The 22390-nt window shown below is 40.3% G+C and overlaps 1 protein-coding gene and 2 long non-coding RNA genes across 8 annotated transcripts; 2 read left to right on the plus strand and 1 right to left on the minus strand.

Annotated features, from left to right (window-relative positions):
* Positions 1-1807: 1807 nt before the first annotated feature.
* Positions 1808-22361, minus strand: LOC127918186 (TSC22 domain family protein 1-like; the record flags this gene model as incomplete). Its single annotated transcript, XM_052501453.1, has 2 exons — positions 21697-22361; positions 1808-1859 (listed from the first exon to the last, which is right to left on the minus strand). Coding segments are annotated over exons 1-2 (717 nt in total), but the record flags the coding sequence as incomplete, so codon positions are not given.
* LOC127918184 (uncharacterized) lies at positions 1871-6305 on the plus strand. 6 transcript variants are annotated; one of them, XR_008099378.1, is made up of 9 exons: positions 1871-2907; positions 2951-2989; positions 3033-3317; positions 3438-3558; positions 3661-3742; positions 3817-4265; positions 4451-4968; positions 5213-5671; positions 5964-6305. It is a non-coding gene; the product is annotated as an uncharacterized LOC127918184 (long non-coding RNA). The 6 variants fall into 6 exon arrangements; XR_008099376.1 differs by lacking the exon at positions 3661-3742 and having other exon boundaries at positions 1871-3317; positions 3438-3597; positions 3860-4265; XR_008099379.1 differs by lacking the exon at positions 3661-3742 and having other exon boundaries at positions 1871-3317; positions 3438-3519; positions 4024-4265.
* On the plus strand, positions 8018-9079 carry LOC127918185 (uncharacterized). Its single transcript, XR_008099383.1, has 3 exons — positions 8018-8117; positions 8321-8527; positions 8594-9079. It is a non-coding gene; the product is annotated as an uncharacterized LOC127918185 (long non-coding RNA).
* Positions 22362-22390: the final 29 nt, after the last annotated feature.

The following is a 22390-nucleotide window of genomic DNA, read 5'->3' on the forward strand; positions in this document are numbered from 1 at the left end:
ACTACCCTGGCGTTACAAGCGCCATGCTCTACCAACTGAGCTACAGAAGGACCAAGGACTTCTAGGTTAGACTACTGCAATGCTCTATTTTCCGGCTACCCGGATAAAGCACTAAATAAACTTCAGTTAGTGCTAAATACGGCTGCTAGAATCCTGACTAGAACCAAAAATTTGGATCGTATTACTCCAGTGCTAGCCTCTCTACACTGGCTTCCTGTCAAAGCAAGGGCTGATTTCAAGGTTTTACTGCTAACCTACAAAGCATTACATGGGCTTGCTCCTACCTACCTCTCTGATTTGGTCCTGCCGTACATACCTACACGTACGCTACGGTCACAAGACGCAGGCCTCCTAATTGTCCCTAGAATTTCTAAGCAAACAGCTGGAGGCAGGGCTTTCTCCTATAGAGCTCCATTTTTATGGAACGGTCTGCCTACCCATGTCAGAGACGCAAACTCGGTCTCAACCTTTAAGTCTTTACTGAAGACTCATCTCTTCAGTGGGTCATATGATTGAGTGTAGTCTGGCCCAGGAGTGGGAAGGTGAACGGAAAGGCTCTGGAGCAACGAACCGCCCTTGCTGTCTCTGCCTGGCCGGTTCCCCTTTCCACTGGGATTCTCTGCCTCTAACCCTGTTACGGGGCTGAGTCACTGGCTTGCTGGGGCTCTCTCGTGCCGTCCCTGGGGGTGCGTCACCTGGGTGGGTTGATTCACTGTTGTGGTCGGCCTGTCTGGCTGCCCCCGCCCCCTTGGGTTGTACCGTGGCGGAGATCTTTGTGGGCTATACTCGGCCTTGTCTCAGGATGGTAAGTTGGTGGTTGAAGATATCCCTCTAGTGGTGTGGGGGATGTGCTTTGGCAAAGTGGGTGGGGTTATATCCTTCCTGTTTGGCCCTGTCCGGGGTGTCCTCGGATGGGGCCACAGTGTCTCCTGACCCCTCCTGTCTCAGCCTCCAGTATTTATGCTGCAGTAGTTTATGTGTCGGGGGGCTAGGGTCAGTTTGTTATATCTGGAGTACTTCTCCTGTCCTATTCGGTGTCCTGTGTGAATCTAAGTGTGCGTTCTCTAATTCTCTCCTTCTCTCTTTCTTTCTCTCTCTCGGAGGACCTGAGCCCTAGGACCATGTCCCAGGACTACCTGACATGAGGACTCCTTGCTGTCCCCAGTCCACCTGGCCATGCTCCTGCTCCAGTTTCAACTGACCTGAGCCCTAGGACCGTGCCCCAGGACTACCTGACATGAAGGCTCCTTGCTGTCCCCAGTCCACCTGACTGTGCTGCTGCTCCAGTTTCAACTGTTCTGCCTTATTATTATTCGACCATGCTGGTCATTTATGAACATTTGAACATCTTGGTCATGTTCTGTTATAATCTCTACCCGGCACAGCCAGAAGAGGACTGGCCACCCCACATAGCCCGGTTCCTCTCTAGGTTTCTTCCTAGGTTTTGGCCTTTCTAGGGAGTTTTTCCTAGCCACCGTGCTTTTACACCTGCATTGTTTGCTGTTTGGGGTTTTAGGCTGGGTTTCTGTACAGCACTTTGAGATATCAGCTGATGTACGAAGGGCTATATAAATAAATTTGATTTGATTTGATTTGAGAACAGATGTTCCTAAACTCTAATTAGAGCCCAGGACTCTGAACACCGGTCCTACGCCGTTTAAATGAAGTCGACTTTTACATTTCACCTTTCAGTCATGTAGATTTGATTATATACATATTAACAATGGGTTAGGGTTAGGGTTAACCCATATTAACAATGGGTTAGGGTTAGGGTAAACCCATATTAACAATGAAGATATTAACTTACCATTGCTTGTTCGATTTTATTGTCGATGGCCACCAGACTGGCACCAGAAGAGCTGAAACACAAACAGATTAATTCAAACATTATGATGCATCGCCTGTAAGGATATCACTGGGGTTCGGACGACCTGACATGATGACTCCTTGCTGTCCCCAGTCCACCTGGCCATGCTGCTGCTCCAGTTTCAACTGTTCTGCCTTACTATTATTTTACCATGCTGGTCATTTATTAACATTTGAACATCTTGGCCATGTTCTGTTATAATCTCCACCCGGCACAGCCAGAAGAGGACTGGCCACCCCACATATGCTCTCTCTAATTCTCTCTTTCTTTCTCTCTCTCGGAGGACCTGAGCCCAAGGACCGTGCCCCAGGACGACCTGACACGATGACTCCTTGCTGTCCCCAGTCCACCTGACTGTGCTGCTGCTCCAGTTTCAACTGTTCTGCCTTGTTATTATTCGACCATGCTGGTCATTTATTAATAATAATAATAATAATAATATATGCCATTTAGCATTTGAACATCTTGGCCATGTTCTGTTATAATCTCCACCCGGCACAGCCAGAAGAGGACTGGCCACCCCACATAGCCTGGTTCCTCTCTAGGTTTCTTCCTAGGTTTTGGCCTTTCTAGGGAGTTTTTCCTAGCCACCGTGCTTCTACACCTGCATTGCTTGCTGTTTGGGGTTTTAGGCTGGGTTTCTGTACAGCACTTTGAGATATCAGCGGATGTACGAAGGGCTATATAAATACATTGTTGACCCGGTAGGTATTAGATATCACTGGGGTTCTGACAGATGTTGGCCCGGTAGGTAGTAGATATCACTGGGGTTCTGACAGATGTTGACCCGGTAGGTATTAGATATCACTGGGGTTCAGATGTTGACCCGGTGGGTATTAGATATCACTGGGGTTCAGATGTTGACCCGGTGGGTATTAGATATCACTGGGGTTCAGATGTTGACCCGGTAGGTATTAGATATCACTGGGGTTCTGACAGATGTTGACCCGGTGGGTATTAGATATCACTGGGGTTCTGACAGATGTTGACCCGGTAGGTATTAGATATCACTGGGGTTCTGACAGATGTTGACCCGGTAGGTAGTAGATATCACTGGGGTTCTGACAGATGTTGACCCGGTAGGTATTAGATATCACTGGGGTTCAGATGTTGACCCGGTAGGTATTAGATATCACTGGGGTTCTGACAGATGTTGACCCGGTAGGTATTAGATATCACTGGGGTTCTGACAGATGTTGACCCGGTGGGTATTAGATATCACTGGGGTTCAGATGTTGACCCGGTGGGTATTAGATATCACTGGGGTTCTGACAGATGTTGACCCGGTGGGTATTAGATATCACTGGGGTTCAGATGTTGACCCGGTGGGTATTAGATATCACTGGGGTTCAGATGTTGACCCGGTAGGTATTAGATATCACTGGGGTTCAGATGTTGACCCGGTAGGTATTAGATATCACTGGGGTTCTGACAGATGTTGACCCGGTAGGTATTAGATATCACTGGGGTTCTCAGATGTTGACCCAGGTATTAGATATCACTGGGGTCCAGATGTTGACTGGGGTGGGTATTAGATATCACTGGGTTCTGACAGATGTTGACCCGGTAGGTATTAGATATCACTGGGGTTCTGACAGATGTTGACCCGGTGGGTATTAGATATCACTGGGGTTCAGATGTTGACCCGGTGGGTATTAGATATCACTGGGGTTCAGATGTTGACCCGGTAGGTATTAGATATCACTGGGGTTCAGATGTTGACCCGGTAGGTATTAGATATCACTGGGGTTCTGACAGATGTTGATCACTGGGGTTCAGATGTGACCCGGTAGGTATTAGATATCACTGGGGTTCTGACAGATGTTGACCCGGTAGGTATTAGATATCACTGGGGTTCAGATGTTGACCCGGTAGGTATTAGATATCACCAGATGTTGACCCGTGGGTATTAGATATCACTGGGGTTCTGACAGATGTTGACCCGGTAGGTATTAGATATCACTGGGGTTCTGACAGATGTTGACCCGGTAGGTATTAGATATCACTGGGGTTCAGATGTTGACCCGGTAGGTATTAGATATCACTGGGGTTCAGATGTTGACCCGGTAGGTATTAGATATCACTGGGGTTCTGACAGATGTTGACCCGGTGGGTATTAGATATCACTGGGGTTCTGACAGATGTTGACCCGGTAGGTATTAGATATCACTGGGGTTCTGACAGATGTTGACCCGGTAGGTATTAGATATCACTGGGGTTCTGACAGATGTTGACCCGGTAGGTATTAGATATCACTGGGGTTCAGATGTTGACCCGGTGGGTATTAGATATCACTGGGGTTCAGATGTTGACCCGGTAGGTATTAGATATCACTGGGGTTCAGATGTTGACCCGGTAGGTATTAGATATCACTGGGGTTCAGATGTTGACCCGGTAGGTATTAGATATCACTCAGATGTTGACCCGGTGGGATAGATATCACTGGGGTTCAGATGTTGACCCGGTGGGTATTAGATATCACTGGGGTTCTGACAGATGTTGATAGGTTGATATCACTGGGGTTCTGACAGATGTGATAGGTATTAGATATCACTGGGGTTCTGACAGATGTTGACCCGGTAGGTATTAGATATCACTGGGGTTCAGATGTTGACCCGGTGGGTATTAGATATCACTGGGGTTCTGACAGATGTTGACCCGGTAGGTATTAGATATCACTGGGGTTCTGACAGATGTTGACCCGGTAGGTAGTAGATATCACTGGGGTTCTGACAGATGTTGACCCGGTAGGTATTAGATATCACTGGGGTTCTGACAGATGTTGACCCGGTAGGTATTAGATATCACTGGGGTTCAGATGTTGACCCGGTAGGTATTAGATATCACTGGGGTTCTGACAGATGTTGACCCGGTGGGTATTAGATATCACTGGGGTTCAGATGTTGACCCGGTAGGTATTAGATATCACTGGGGTTCTGACAGATGTTGACCCGGTGGGTATTAGATATCACTGGGGTTCTGACAGATGTTGACCCGGTAGGTATTAGATATCACTGGGGTTCTGACAGATGTTGACCCGGTGGGTATTAGATATCACTGGGGTTCAGATGTTGACCCGGTAGGTATTAGATATCACTGGGGTTCAGATGTTGACCCTAGATATCACAGATGTTGACCCGGTAGGTATTAGATATCACTGGGGTTTCAGATGTTGACCCGGTAGGTAGTAGATATCACTGGGGTTCAGATGTTGACCCGGTGGGTATTAGATATCACTGGGGTTCTGACAGATGACCCGGTAGGTATTGACCCGGTGGGTATTAGATATCACTGGGGTTCTGACAGATGTTGACCCGGTAGGTATTAGATATCACTGGGGTTCAGGTTCTGACAGATGTTGACCCGGTGGGTATTAGATATCACTGGGGTTCTGACAGATGTTGACCCGGTAGGTATTAGATATCACTGGGGTTCTGACAGATGTTGACCCGGTGGGTATTAGATATCACTGGGGTTCAGATGTTGACCCGGTGGGTATTAGATATCACTGGGGTTCTGACAGATGTTGACCCGGTGGATATTAATGAAGGTGCATTCTGAACTCTTAATAAACTGATTTCTGCTTTTCCATCACATTAAAACGGACTGAATGAAGTAATGTACCACTATTACACTTTAATATATAGCTAGAAGATTATTAGTGTTGGGGTTTAACTATCAGGTTATTGTTGTGGAGCCTTAGCTACAAGGTTGGGGTTTAACTATCAGGTTATTTTTGTGAGGCTTTAGCTACAAGGTTGGGGTTTAACTATCAGGTTATTGTTGTGAGGCTTTAGCTACAAGGTTGGGGTTTAACTATCAGGTTATTGTTGTGAGTGAGGCTTTAGCTACAAGGTTGGGGTTTAACTATCAGGTTATTGTTGTGAGTGAGGCTTTAGCTACAAGGTTGGGGTTTAACTATCAGGTTATTGTTGTGAGGCTTTAGCTACAAGGTTGGGGTTTAACTATCAGGTTATTGTTGTGGGGCTTTAGCTACAAGGTTGGGGTTTAACTATCAGGTTATTGTTGTGGGGCTTTAGCTACAAGGTTGGGGTTTAACTATCAGGTTATTGTTGTGTGAGGCTTTAGCTACAAGGTTGGGGTTTAACTATCAGGTTATTGTTGTGAGGCTTTAGCTACAAGGTTGGGGTTTAACTATCAGGTTATTGTTGTGAGGCTTTAGCTACAAGGTTGGGGTTTAACTATCAGGTTATTGTTGTGAGGCTTTAGCTACAAGGTTGGGGTTTAACTATCAGGTTATTGTTGTGAGGCTTTAGCTACAAGGTTGGGGTTTAACTATCAGGTTATTGTTGTGAGGCTTTAGCTACAAGGTTGGGGTTTAACTATCAGGTTATTGTTGTGAGGCTTTAGCTACAAGGTTGGGGTTTAACTATCAGGTTATTGTTGTGAGGCTTTAGCTACAAGGTTGGGGTTTAACTATCAGGTTATTGTTGTGAGGCTTTAGCTACACTGGGGTTCTATCAGGTTATGATTTACTACAAGGTTGGGGTTTAACTATCAGGTTACACTGCAGAGCTTTAGCTCAAGGTTGGGGTTGAACTATCAGGTTATTGCAGAGGCTTTAGCTACAAGGTTGGGGTTTAACTATGAAGGCCCTCAAGGTCTAAAATGGTTTACTATCAGAGCTTCATCACGTTGTTGAACCCTCAATCAGGCAGAGCTCATCACAAGGTTGAACCAGGTTACTGCAGAGCTCATCAAGGTTGGGGTATGAACCCTCAGGTTATACTTTAGCAGAGCTCATTTCACGTTATGACCCCTCAATACTGCAGAGCTCATCACGTTATGAACCCCTCAATACTGCAGAGCTCATCACGTTATGAACCCTCAATACTGCAGAGCTCATCACGTTATGAACCCTCAATACTGCAGAGCTCATCACGTTATGAACCCTCAATACTGCAGAGCTCATCACGTTATGAACCCTCAATACTGCAGAGCTCATCACGTTATGAACCCTCAATACTGCAGAGCTCATCACGTTATGAACCCCTCAATACTGCAGAGCTCATCACGTTATGAACCCCTCAATACTGCAGGTCAGCCTCAAGACCACACCACATAAAAGCATAGAAACATCCTCATCATCCTCATACATTGAAATCCAATTCAAACCGCCACGGTCCCATTCATTCAATGCATAGCCATATTCTATTGTCTTTGAAAATGAATTAAAAGTTTGATAAATAAGCTAGGAAACCATTTTACCTATTGTCAAGCCTGACTGGAGTTGTCTCTTTTGCAAGCACAGATGACAGAAAAGAGATAGATAAATTCCTCAGTTGCCAAAAACCAACGTCCATCTCCACTGTATACAATTGGGAATTCATAATTCTGTTGTCCATTAACACCAAAAGGCAATACTTCAAATGTAGAAAATGTCCAGTATAATTAATAAAAGTAAAAAAATATACAAACAGAATTGGCAGGAATTCTGTTCTCTGGTCACTACAAGGTGGCAACTGGGCAGCCCTGCTCATGTACCGACGCGGAACCAAGAATAAGCACAGTGAGACTGACTAGCTCTGCTAAGCCGGGAATCTGCAGCTCCTGTCCCAACTGCAGAAATGATGCCATTGGCAGAGAGAGAGACCTAATTTTAATAATTTAAGTGGCAACGCCCCCACCTGTGACCCAGTTTCATATGTAACTGTCCCGAACACTGCCATTCAAAACACACAGAGAACATAGGAAGCAGCCCGGGACAGGATGAGGAGTTCTCACTGGGAAACCGTTAGGAAACCTTTCTCCAATACTTCTTGTTTCTTAATTAAAAATGTTACTGTCAGCTTCAACCTTGTCATCTTCAATGTAACTAAAATGAACAGGGTTAGGTTATAGAGGATCCACTGCAGTGGGAGTTGTGACTGTACTCTATAGGTGTAACCATAAACAGGGTTAGGGTTATAGAGGATCCACTGCAGTGGGAGTTGTGACTGTACTCTATAGGTGTAACCATAAACAGGGTTAGGGTTATAGGGGATCCACTGCAGTGGGAGTTGTGACTGTACTATAGGACAGGTGTAACCATAAACAGGGTTAGGTTTAGGGATCCACTGCAGTGGGAGTTGTGACTGTACTCTATAGGATAGGTGTAACCATAAACAGGGTTAGGGTTATAGGGATCCACTGCAGTGGGAGTTGTGACTGTACTCTATAGGTGTAACCATAAACAGGGTTAGGGTTATAGGGGATCCACTGCAGTGGGAGTTGTGACTGTACTCTATAGGTGTAACCATAAACAGGGTTAGGTTATAGGGGATCCACTGCAGTGGGAGTTGTGACTGTACTCTATAGGTGTAACCATAAACAGGGTTAGGGTTATAGGGATCCACTGCAGTGGGAGTTGTGACTGTACTCTATAGGTGTAACCATAAACAGGGTTAGGGTTATAGGGATCCACTGCAGTGGGAGTTGTGACTGTACTTATAGGTGTAACCATAAACAGGGTTAGGGTTATAGGGGATCCACTGCAGTGGGAGTTGTGACTGTACTCTATAGGTGTAACCATAAACAGGGTTAGGGTTATAGGGGATCCACTGCAGTGGGAGTTGTGACTGTACTCTATAGGTGTAACCATAAACAGGGTTAGGGTTATAGGGGATCCACTGCAGTGGGAGTTGTGACTGTACTCTATAGGTAACCATAAACAGGGTTAGGGTTATAGGGATCCACTGCAGTGGGAGTTGTGACTGTACTCTATAGGTGTAACCATAAACAGGGTTAGGGTTATAGGGGATCCACTGCAGTGGGAGTTGTGACTGTACTCTATAGGTGTAACCATAAACAGTCTCCTGTTTGAAAACACCAACAAACTAAAAAACGTTGGCACCTTTGTGTAGAAATGCTAACCGTCATCACAGAACAGATGGATCAGAAATAGAGCAGGGTGAAACGAGGCTAAGGAGTTAGTCACTAACCTACATGTAGCCTTATGAAATGAGAGACAGAAACAACCTAGATCCAAATATAAAGGTCCTGAACAACTGACATGTCCCCCCCTCTAACAGACACAATACATTGTCATCCTTACCTCTTAAAACAACAGTCAATGTTCAGATAGTGATATATCCTATATAAAAGGGCTCTGCTAGCAGCTCTATTAAAACAACAGTCAATGTTCAGATAGTGATATATCCTATATAAAAGGGCTCTACAGTGCTAGCAGCTCTATTAAAACAACAGTCAATGTTCAGATAGTGATATATCCTATATAAAAGGTTGCTAGCAGCTCTATTAAAACAACAGTCAATGTTCAGATAGTGATATATCCTACATAAAAGGGCTCTGCAGTGCTAGCAGCTCTATTAAAACAACAGTCAATGTTCAGATAGTGATATCCTATATAAAAGGGCTCTACAGTGCTAGCAGCTCTATTAAACAACAGTCAATGTTCAGATAGTATATATCCTATATAAAAGGGCTCTACAGTGCTAGTAGCTCTATTAAACAACAGTCAATGTTCAGATAGTGATATATCCTATATAAAAGGGCTCTACAGTGCTAGCAGCTCTATTAAAACAACAGTCAATGTTCAGATAGTGATATATCCTATATAAAAGGGCTCTGCTAGCAGCTCTATTAAAACAACAGTCAATGTTCAGATAGTGATATATCCTATATAAAAGGGCTTTACAGTGCTAGCAGCTCTATTAAAACAACAGTCAATGTTCAGCGACTGTGCTCTAACTGTAAGCTCCTTTGTAATTTTGGATCAGCTTCTGTGCTGTTAGTTCATTTGGCCCTCAATAGATTGGTTGAGTGAATACATGGGAACATTTTGTACTCAGTTGTACAATCAGAAGAGGATCCTTCCATGGTTCGATCTTATGCAAATATGAACACTCGTGCTGAGCGATTAACCAACATTTCAATCATTTTCAGTTTTCAAACAACTAAATTGGCCGAGGTCAGTTCAATTATTTTAATTGCATTTCTTCGCTTGTTTTCCCTGTGAACTCAGAGATGAATCAGATCCAGAATGAACTGTGTGATGAGTCTGTCCGTCTGTCTGTCATCAGGTTTAGACCAATCCCTGCCTGCGCCTGTAGCTACCCTGTCTCTTCTCATCAACCCTTCAATGCACACACACCTAAGAGCAGACACACAAGAAACACACACACACCTACCTAAGAGCACAACACACCTGAGTAAGACGCACAGAAAAAAACACAGCAGAGCACAGTCTCAGCTCAAGTAACGAATTGCAAAAATCTGGAACGAATTGCAAAATCACTGAAGTTGAGACATATCTCCCCACTAACTTTAAGCATCAGCTGTCAGAGCAGCTTACCAATCGCTGCAGCTGTACACAACCAATCTGTAAATAGCCCATCCAACCAACTACCTACCTCATATTGGTTTTGTTTTTCTGCTCTTTTCCACACCAGTATCACTACTTGCACATCCTCATCTGCACATATATCACTCCAGTGTAAATTGCTACATTGTAATTACTCTGTCTCTGTTGGCCTATTTATTGCCTTACCCCTTACTTCATTTGCACAAACTGTATACAGACTTTTCTATTGTGTTATTTTGGTTTATCCCATGAGTAACTCTGTGTCGATGTTTTTGTCGCACTGCTTTGCTTTATCTTGGCCAGGTCGCAGGTGTAACTGAGAACTTGTTCTCAACTGGCCTACCTGGTTAAATAAAAGGTGAAATAAAATAAATAAAAATACTGCTTTAAAGCAAATATCTGCAGCATTAGTAAAGATATGATCAATTCTGATGGTTTAATTCCTGTGCTGTTTGTAACTACCTGGTAGATTGACTGACAACCTATCCAGGCTGCAGGCTCTGGTTACAGTTTGAAGTTTTTTCCTTAGTGATAATATTAATGATTTAAAATGCAGAAAATATACTTTGTTGGATATCACTACATTATCAAGCATTTCACCATATTATCCAGATACTGACTGTTAGCACTTGGTGGTCTATAGCAGCTTCCTCACCAGAATGGGCTTTAGGTGAGGCAGATGAACCTGTAGCCATTACTTCAACAGTTTAACATTAGATGGTTCCTAATTTACAGAAGCTGGTTCTGAATATAAACCGCAACACTGCCGCCGTTGGCATTGTTAACAGCTCTCACAGTTAGTTTTTGAACCATCTGGGTTTCTTTAGCTTGCTTGAGCCTGCTAACTGAGGAGTTAGAACCTTTTCCATACTGTTTCATTTTTTAAAATTGTATCTACTTAATCTAACTGCTTAACTATTTACTGTACATGCTTCAACCCTTTTCTTCTAACCACATGAAACATTTCACTGCACTAATGTAGAAGGAAAAGCTGTGTACATTTGCAAATACTGTGGCAAATCATGTGAAGAATGCAACAAAGGTGCAGAATCATGGCCAAATAAAGTTCCTCAGCGTTCACAACAAGCAACCTCTGACAAAGTCCTCTACTTCTAGTTGAACATGATGAATGAGACACCTTATCGATAGCAACATAAGTCTTGGGAAGGTGTTCAACCTTCCCAAGTTCTCTCACGTGGGACCCCGCTCCTCCGTCTCTCCACTGGCTTCTACAGATGCATCCGATAAAAGACCATGGTGCTTGCCTCACGGAGCTGTGAGGGGAATCCACCTCAGTACCTCCAGGCTCTGATCAGGCCCTACACCCAAACAAGGGCACTGCGTTCATCCACCTCTGGCCTTCGCCTCCCTACCACTGAAAAGTACAGTTCCCAAACAGCCCAGTCAAAACTGTTCGCTGCTCTGCCCCCCAATGGTGGAACAAACTCCTCACGACGCCAGGACAGCGGAGTCAATCACCACCTTGAGACACCTGAAACCCCACCTCTTTAAGGAATCTAGGGATAGGATAAAGTAATCCTTCTCACTGCAAAAGATTTAGATGCACTATTGTAAAAGTGGCTGTTCCACTGATGTCATAAGGTGAATGCACCAATTTGTAAGTCGCTCTGGATAAGAGTGTCTGCTAAAATGACTTAAATGTAATGTTAAATGTTCCTGGAATCAGAAGTGTTTTTGACCAATGGAAACAGTCAGAGAAATATAGGGGATGTCTTGCTGCTCGAGCTGTGTATGCAACTGTTCACCTCTGGTGCTCACAGGCAATGTGTAGGGAAGAGATTTCTGAATGTTCTTCACTCCAGCATACACCCCTCCAACCAGACATGCATTATCTACTCATTTGCTGGATGAAGAGGTCAACAGAGTTCAAGTGAAGGTCAAGGGTTATAGAGAAAAGCAGATTACAATCATCTCTGATTGGTGGGGATGTTGTGACAAGGAATAATTTAACTACATCATCTCCACCCTCAACCAGTAACAAGAGCACAGACACAAGGGACAACAGACACACCGGTCTACATTGCAGATGAGCTGAAGGCAGTCCACTGACCTGACCACAGAAGGTATTAGCACTGTGACAGACAATGTTGTAACATGAAGGGTTAGGGTCCAAAGTGGAGGAGTCCACTCACATGGGTGCTGCTCATGCATTGAATCTGCTCCTCAAGGTAATCATCCTCAAGAACAGGGTCCGGGCAGCCGAGCGGAAATGGAGGAAAATCGCCACTGCGGACCTGGCATTGTTCACTCCCTCCTCCTCTACATTTTCCTCCTCTGTCTCTGCTGCTAAAGCCACTTTTACCACTCTAAATTCCAAGCATCTGCCTCTAACCCTAGGAAGCTTTTGCCACCTTCTCCCTCCCTCCTGAATCCCCCCTCCTCCTCTCTGCAGAACAACCATTTTGAAAAGAAGGTAGACATCCATCCTCGGTGCTAAGTCAAAACACCGCTGGTTCTGCTCACACTGCCCTACCCTGTGCTCTGACCTATTTCTCTCCTCTCTCTCCAGATGAAATCAGCCTTGTGACGGCCGGCCGCCCAACAACCTGCCCGCTTGACCCTATCCCCTCCTCTCTTCTCCAGACCATTTCCTAGGATAAAGTAATCCTTCTCACCCCCCTTAAAAGATTTAGATGCACTATTGTAAAGTGGCTGTTCCACTTATGTCATAAGGTGAATGCACAAATTTGTAAGTCCTTATAAGAGCGCCTGCTAAATTACTTAAATGTAATCATGCCACTAAAAACAATGGAAACACTCTGCAAGAGAGCAAAATAAATGGTTATAGGGCTCCCCAAGTATGCTGGCAAGAGCATCCTGTCTGGTGCAGAGATCAACAAGGCCTATGGCGTTCACTACCGTGATCTCGCCACCTGCCTATGAGGGCAAGGTTCTTGGCAGTCTGGCGAAGTACAACCAAGCAAGGAATTTGGGATGGAGATGCACATATGGCAGTTGTGCCAACATATCTATCAGCCACCTGGTGGAAGGGACTTGTATCTGAGGCTTTTCCCCTGCTGCCTCCATCATCCTCCAAATCCCACCAACATCAGCCGCCCAGAGCACAACTGGTCCTTGTTTGGGAACACGCTACACCAAAAGAGGCCACAACAGGCTGACCAATACAAGGGTTGAAAACTGGTGGCCAGCCGGGAAATGTCATGCTATTAGAGCCTGACAACTAGCCATCCTCAACAAGGTTGGAAAGTGACAGTGAAGATGAGGCCTCAGAGTCTGATGTTCAAGGGGTGGACATTGAGGAGGTCCAGGTAGAAGACATGGAAGCCTGAGAGGAAGACAACCAAAGCTTTAGTTCCTAGACTATCATTTTACAGATGTATGTTGAAAATGTATTTGGGAATGTGATGGATCATTCAATATTCCTTTCTTTTGTTTTTCAGTGATATCATCCCATGAAGAGTCAACTAATTTGATTAAAGTTCAATTGATAACTAAATAGTTTTGGGGTTTTTTTTATTGGAAAGATTTAATAATTTATTAAATTATGTCTACTAATGATAAGGTCTATGTTTCTGTCTCCATATGATATGGTAAATATATCCAATGCAAAAAAACATCTACATTGAAATGGTATTAATATGATTTCCTATCATTGAAATGGTATTAATATGATTTATCCCTATCTGGTATTGAAATGGTATTAATATGATTTATCCCTATCTGGTATTGAAATGGTATTAATATGATTTCCCTATCTGGTATTGAAATGGTATTAATATGATTTCCCTATCTGGTATTGAAATGGTATTAATATGACTATCCGTATTGAAATGGTATTAATATGATTTCTATCTGGTATTGAAATGGTATTAATATGATTTCCCTATCTGGTATTGAAATGGTATTAATATGATTTCCCCTATCTGGTATTGAAATGGTATTAATATGATTTATCCTATCCGGTATTGAAATGGTATTAATATGATTTCCCTATCTGGTATTGAAATGGTATTAATATGATTTCCCCTATCCGGTATTGAAATGGTATTAATATGATTTCCCTATCCGGTATTGAAATGGTATTAATATGATTCAGGAAATGGTATTAATATGATTCCCTATCAGGTATTGAAATGGTTTAATATGATATATCCTATGAAATGGTATTAATATGTGGTATTGAAATGGTATTAATATGATTTCCTATCCGGTATTGAAATGGTATTAATATGATTTCCCTATCTGGTATTAAAATGGTATTAATATGATTTCAAGGTATTGAAATGGTATTAATTGGTAGCTTCTGTGATTTCCCTATCTGGTATTGAAATGGTATTAATATGATTTCTATCTGGTATTGAAATGGTATTAATATGATTTCCCCTATCTGGTATTGAAATGGTATTAATATGATTTCCCTATCTGGTATTGAAATGGTATTAATATGATTTTTCCTATCTGGTATTGAAATGGTATTAATATGATTTCTATCCGGTATTGAAATGGTATTAATATGATTTCCCTATCTGGTATTGAAATGGTATTAATATGATTTCCCTATCCATTGAAATGGTATTAATATGATTTCCCCTATCTGGTATTGAAATGGTATTAATATGATTTCCCTATCTGGTATTGAAATGGTATTAATATGATTTATCCCTATCTGGTATTGAAATGGTATTAATATGATTTCCCTATCTGGTATTGAAATGGTATTAATATGATTTATCCCTATCTGGTATTGAAATGGTATTAATATGATTTATCCCTATCTGGTATTGAAATGGTATTAATATGATTTCCCTATCCGGTATTGCAGAAATGGTATTAATATGATTTCCCTATCCAGTATTAAATGATTTCCCCTATCCGGTATTAATATGATTTCTATCCGGTATTAATATGATTTCTGGTATTGAAATGGTATTAAATGATTTCCCCTATCTGGTATTGAAATGGTATTAATATGATTTCCCTATCTGGTATTGAAATGGTATTAATATGATTTATCCCCATCTGGTATTGAAATGGTATTAATATGATTTCCCTATCTGGTATTAATATGATTTCCCTATCTGGTATTGAAATGGTATTAATATGATTTACCTATCTGGTATTAATATGATTTACCCTATCTGGTATTGAAATGGTATTAATATGATTTCCCCTATCTGGTATTGAAATGGTATTAATATGATTTATCCCTATCTGGTATTGAAATGGTATTAATATGATTTCCCTATCTGGTATTGAAATGGTATTAATATGATTTCCTATCCGGTATTGAAATGGTATTAATATGATTTCCCCTATCTGGTATTGAAATGGTATTAATATGATTTATCCCTATCTGGTATTGGAAATGGTATTAATATGATTTATCCCTATCTGGTATTGAAATGGTATTAATATGATTTCCCCTATCTGGTATTGAAATGGTATTAATATGATTTCCCTATCCGGTATTAATATGATTTCCCTATCTGGTATTGAAATGGTATTAATATGAAACCTATCTGGTATTGAAATGGTATTAAGTATGATTTCCCTATCTGGTATTGGAAATGGTATTAATATGATTTCCCTATCCGGTATTGAAATGGTATTAATATGATTTCCCCTATCTGGTATTGAAATGGTATTAATATGATTTCCCTATCTGGTATTGAAATGGTATTAATATGATTTCCCTATCCTATTAATATGATTTCCCTATCCAATTAATATGATTTCTATCCGGTATTGAAATGGTATTTATGATTTCCCTATCTGGTATTGAAATGGTATTAATATGATTTATCCCTATCTGGTATTGAAATGGTATTAATATGATTTCCCTATCTGGTATTGAAATGGTATTTATGATTTCCTATCTGGTATTGAAATGGTATTAATATGATTTCCCCTATCCAGTATTAATATGATTTCCCCTATCCGGTATTAATATGATTTCCCTATCCGGTATTAATATGATTTCCCCTATCCGGTATTAATATGATTTCCCTATCCGGTATTAATATGATTTCCTATCCGGTATTGAAATGGTATTAATATGATTCTCCTATCTGGTATTGAAATGGTATTAATATGATTTAGATATCCGTATTGGAAATGGTATTAATATGATTTCCCCCTATCCGGTATTGAAATGGTATTAATATGATTTCCCTATCCGGTATTGAAATGGTATTAATATGATTTCCCCTATCTGGTATTGAAATGGTATTAATATGATTTCCCTATCCGGTATTAATATGATTTCCCATATCTGGTATTGGAAATGGTATTTATGATTTCCCTATCTGGTATTGAAATGGTATTAATATGATTTCCTATCCGGTATTGAAATGGTATTAATATGATTTCCCTATCCGGTATTGAAATGGTATTAATATGATTTCCCTATCTGGTATTGAAATGGTATTAATATGATTTCCCCTATCCGGTATTAATATGATTTCCCTATCTGGTATTGAAATGGTATTAATATGATTTCCCTATCTGGTATTGGAAATGGTATTAATATGATTTCCCTATCCGGTATTAATATGATTTCCCCTATCCGGTATTAATATGATTTCCCTATTAGTATTGAAATGGTATTAATATGATTTCCCTATCTGGTATTGAAATGGTATTAATATGATTTCCCCTATCTGGTATTGAAATGGTATTAATATGATTTCCCTATCTGGTATTGAAATGGTATTAATATGATTTCCCTATCCGGTATTGAAATGGTATTAATATGATTTCCCCTATCCGGTATTGAAATGGTATTAATATGATTTCCCCTATCTGGTATTGAAATGGTATTAATATGATTTCCTATCCGGTATTAATATGATTTCCCCTATCCGGTATTAATATGATTTCCTATCCGGTATTAATATGATTTCCTATCCGGTATTAATATGATTTCCCCTATCCGGTATTAATATGATTTCCCCTATCTGGTATTGAAATGGTATTAATATGATTTCCCCTATCTGGTATTGAAATGGTATTAATATGATTTCCCTATCTGGTATTGAAATGGTATTAATATGATTTCCCTATCCGGTATTGAAATGGTATTTTGATTTCCCCCTATCCGGTATTGAAATGGTATTAATATGATTTATCCCTATCCGGTATTGAAATGGTATTAATATGATTTCCTATCTGGTATTGAAATGGTATTAATATGATTTCCCTATCTGGTATTGAAATGGTATTAATATGATTTCCCCTATCTGGTATTGAAATGGTATTAATATGATTTCCCCTATCTGGTATTGAAATGGTATTAATATGATTTCCCCTATCTGGTATTGAAATGGTATTAATATGATTTCCCATATCTGGTATTGAAATGGTATTAATATGATTTCCCATATCTGGTATTGAAATGGTATTAATATGATTTCCCCTATCTGGTATTGAAATGGTATTAATATGATTTCCCCTATCTGGTATTGAAATGGTATTAATATGATTTATCCCTATCTGGTATTGAAATGGTATTAATATGATTTCCCCTATCTGGTATTGAAATGGTATTAATATGATTTCCCCTATCTGGTATTGAAATGGTATTAATATGATTTCCCCTATCCGGTATTGAAATGGTATTAATATGATTTCCCCTATCTGGTATTGAAATGGTATTAATATGATTTATCCCTATCCGGTATTGAAATGGTATTAATATGATTTATCCCTATCTGGTATTGAAATGGTATTAATATGATTTCCCCTATCTGGTATTGAAATGGTATTAATATGATTTCCCCTATCTGGTATTGAAATGGTATTAATATGATTTATCCCTATCTGGTATTGAAATGGTATTAATATGATTTCCCCTATCCGGTATTGAAATGGTATTAATATGATTTCCCTATCTGGTATTGAAATGGTATTAATATGATTTCCCTATCCGGTATTGAAATGGTATTAATATGATTTCCCCTATCTGGTATTGGAAATGGTATTAATATGATTTCCCTATCTGGTATTGAAATGGTATTAAATGATTTCCCCCTATGTATTAATATGATTTCCCTATCCGGTATTAATATGATTTCCTATCCGGTATTAATATGATTTCCCCTATCCGGTATTGAAATGGTATTAATATGATTTCCCCTATCTGGTATTGAAATGGTATTAATATGATTTCCTATCTGGTATTGAAATGGTATTAATATGATTTATCCTATCTGGTATTGAAATGGTATTAATATGATTTCCCTATCTGGTATTGAAATGGTATTAATATGATTTCCCTATCTGGTATTGAAATGGTATTAATATGATTTCCTATCTGGTATTGGAAATGGTATTAATATGATTTCCCCTATCCGGTATTGAAATGGTATTAATATGATTTCCCTATCTGGTATTGAAATGGTATTAATATGATTTCCCTATCTGGTATTGAAATGGTATTAATATGATTTCCCTATCTGGTATTGAAATGGTATTAATATGATTTCCCCTATCCGGTATTAATATGATTTCCCTATCCGGTATTAATATGATTTCCCTATCTGGTATTGAAATGGTATTAATATGATTTATCCCTATCTGGTATTGAAATGGTATTAATATGATTTATCCCTATCTGGTATTGAAATGGTATTAATATGATTTCCCCTATCTGGTATTGAAAATGGTATTAATATGATTTCCCCTATCCGGTATTAATATGATTTCCCCTATCCGGTATTAATATGATTTCCCTATCCTGAGGTATTAATATGATTTCCCTATCCGGTATTAATATGATTTCCCTATCTGGTATTGAAATGGTATTAATATGATTTCCCCTATCTGGTATTGAAATGGTATTAATATGATTTATCCCTATCTGGTATTGAAATGGTATTAATATGATTTCCCTATCTGGTATTGAAATGGTATTAATATGATTTCCCCTATCCGGTATTGAAATGGTATTAATATGATTTCCTTCAGGTATTGAAATGGTATTAATATGATTTCTCCTATCCGGTATTGAAATGGTATTAATATGATTTCCCTATCTGGTATTGAAATGGTATTAATATGATTTAAAGTTATCTGGTATTGAAATGGTATTAATATGATTTATCCCTATCCGGTATTGAAATGGTATTAATATGATTTCCCCTATTATTGAAATGGCATTAATATGATTTATCCCTATCTGGTATTGAAATGGTATTAATATGATTTCCTATCTGGTATTGAAATGGTATTAATATGATTTATCCCTATCTGGTATTGAAATGGTATTAATATGATTTCCCCTATCCGGTATTGAAATGGTATTAATATGATTTCCCCTATCTGGTATTGAAATGGTATTAATATGATTTATCCCTATCTGGTATTGAAATGGTATTAATATGATTTCCCCTATCCGGTATTGAAATGGTATTAATATGATTTCCCCTATCTGGTATTGAAATGGTATTAATATGATTTCCCCTATCTGGTATTGAAATGGTATTAATATGATTTCCCCTATCTGGTATTGAAATGGTATTAATATGATTTCCCCTATCTGGTATTGAAATGGTATTAATATGATTTCCCCTATCTGGTATTGAAATGGTATTAATATGATTTATCCCTATCCGGTATTGAAATGGTATTAATATGATTTATCCCTATCCGGTATTGAAATGGTATTAATATGATTTCCCCTATCTGGTATTGAAATGGTATTAATATGATTTATCCCTATCTGGTATTGAAATGGTATTAATATGATTTATCCCTATCTGGTATTGAAATGGTATTAATATGATTTACCCCTATCTGGTATTGAAATGGTATTAATATGATTTATCCCTATCTGGTATTGAAATGGTATTAATATATGATTTTCTATCTGGTATTGAAATGGTATTAATATGATTTCCCCTATCTGGTATTGAAATGGTATTAATATGATTTCCCCTATCTGGTATTGAAATGGTATTAATATGATTTATCCCTATCTGGTATTGAAATGGGATTAATATGATTTCCCCTATCTGGTATTGAAATGGTATTAATATGATTTCCCATATCTTCCCACGGAAAGTTTCCACCTCTGAATATTCCCCAAAACGTACAACCCTAACAGCAACACAATTAGACCCAACCAAATCTTGAGAAAACAAAAAAGATAATTACTTGACACATTTAGAAAGACAAAATAGTGGTGTAAACATTTAAATGACATTGGGATCACTAATGTTTAGAAAAAAATCCCTAACCGAAAAGTTTTTTTTATTATTTTTTTACAACATTTTAAATCACAACACTACCACTAACAGGTCCCAAACATTATTATTACAAGCACCTCACGCAACAATGCTGTAACGTTAGGAGATATGCATCTTTCAAATGATTTGGCAAGGATATAAAGCACTCTGCACATCATCATCGTTAACAGTTGGAAAAATGTCAGAGAGTGAGACAGCAGCCCAGTCCTGTATGGCAATACTATGAGTTCAATGAGAAGGTGGTGAAATAAATACTAATTTTGTGAGGTGGAATTAAGCTACAGTGGCAGTACAAAGGCAATGCTGAACCATCTGAAACACCATGAGACCCAACCGGTTGGTCACAGCAGCGGAATAAGGGAGTGAAAGAAATCACAGTACTGATTCCAGAAATGATTGCAGTTGATATGCAGCCACTGTCAATGGATCAAATGCATTAAGGAAAAAAATTCCACAAATTAACTTTTAAAAAGGCACACCGGTTAATTGAAACACATTCCAGGTGACTACTTCATGAAGCTGGTTGAGAGAATGCCAAGAGGGTGCAAAGCTGTCATCAAGGCAAAGGGTGACTACTTCATGAAGCTGGTTGAGAGAATGCCAAGAGGGTGCAAAGCTGTCATCAAGGCAAAGGGTGGCTACTTTGAAGAATCTAAAATATATTTTGATTTGTTGAACACTTTTTTGGTTAATACATGATTATGTGTGTTATTTCATAGTTTTGATGTCTTCACTATTATTCTGCCATGTTGAAAATAGTCAAAAATAAAGAAAAACTCTGGAATGAAGTGTCCAAACTTTTGACTGGTACTGTGTGTGTGTGTGTGTGCGTGCGTGTGATATATGAGGTTGGAATAATACTATGAAATTGTGAAAATGATGATAAAGCCCTTTTAGTGTAAGAGCTGTTTGAAAAGACCACCTGAAATTTCAGCCTGTTTTGGGTGGAGTTTTGGCCTGCCTAGTGTATAATATAGTATATTAGTATATTAGAACAATAACAAACAGTTCCAAACCTCTCTACCAATAACAGCTCGTTCTCAGTTGTCTTCCCCTCCCCACTCAGACCAGTCAGTCCTGGCTAAATTCTTGCTTGAGAAATTGCAGAAACTTTTGTTTGCTAAGAAGCTATTTGTTTATTTTATAGCATTTTAAATGTAAAACTATCACAGTAAGGTAGGACTACTTATTTGTTAAAATTGTTTAAAGCAGTCTGATGTCATATAGCCTCAGCTATCTTCAACAGTTCTAATTCCAACACAGAGGCCATCCATCCTTACCTGTCCTCCTCTCCATCTGCAGACTGTGTCCTCAGGCTTGCAGCAGCGGCCACTAAGGCACTGGCATCTCCAGCCATCCCCATGGAGCGACCCCCCAGCCGAGGCAGCGTCAGCGGGGACTGGTGTTGGAACAGCAGCCTCTGGGCATCCTCCAGCTGGGATGCCGTTAGGGTGGGGATGCTTCCCCCGTACAGAGCCCCGCTTTGGGCCAGGCTGGTGTGGCTGAGGGGAACCCCGTGAGTCAGGAGGGGCTGGAGGTCGGCACGGAGTGTGGTCACGAAAGGGGCGGAGGGGTGCTGGTGGTGAGGGTGCAGCTGCTGAGCTGGGAGGTTCTGGAGCTGACTCTGAAGGGGTTGAGGGACAGCAGCCGGGCCAGGCATGGACACCCCAAGAGAGCCAGGGTGTGGGGGGAGGACCTGGGACTGGAGAGGAGCCGTAGGCTGGATGAAGTCTGGAGGCCGGCTGCCTGTCTGGCACACTAGCCCCGCTGGGAACTGGGGTGTGGGGTAGCCTGTCTGGGCATGCTCCATATCATAGGGCATCTGCTGGGGCATGGCCTGACTCCGAGCGCCCTGGGCATTCACCTCGGGGGCTGCTGGTAGAGTACCATGGGGGACCATGCTGGTCTGCTGCAACAGGAGAGGGTTAGGGTCCTGAGGGACCATGTGGGCTTGCAGAGAATTCTGACAGTCTC

This window comes from Oncorhynchus keta, unplaced genomic scaffold (genome assembly GCF_023373465.1).
Source record: "Oncorhynchus keta strain PuntledgeMale-10-30-2019 unplaced genomic scaffold, Oket_V2 Un_contig_1364_pilon_pilon, whole genome shotgun sequence".
NCBI lineage: Eukaryota > Metazoa > Chordata > Actinopteri > Salmoniformes > Salmonidae > Oncorhynchus > Oncorhynchus keta.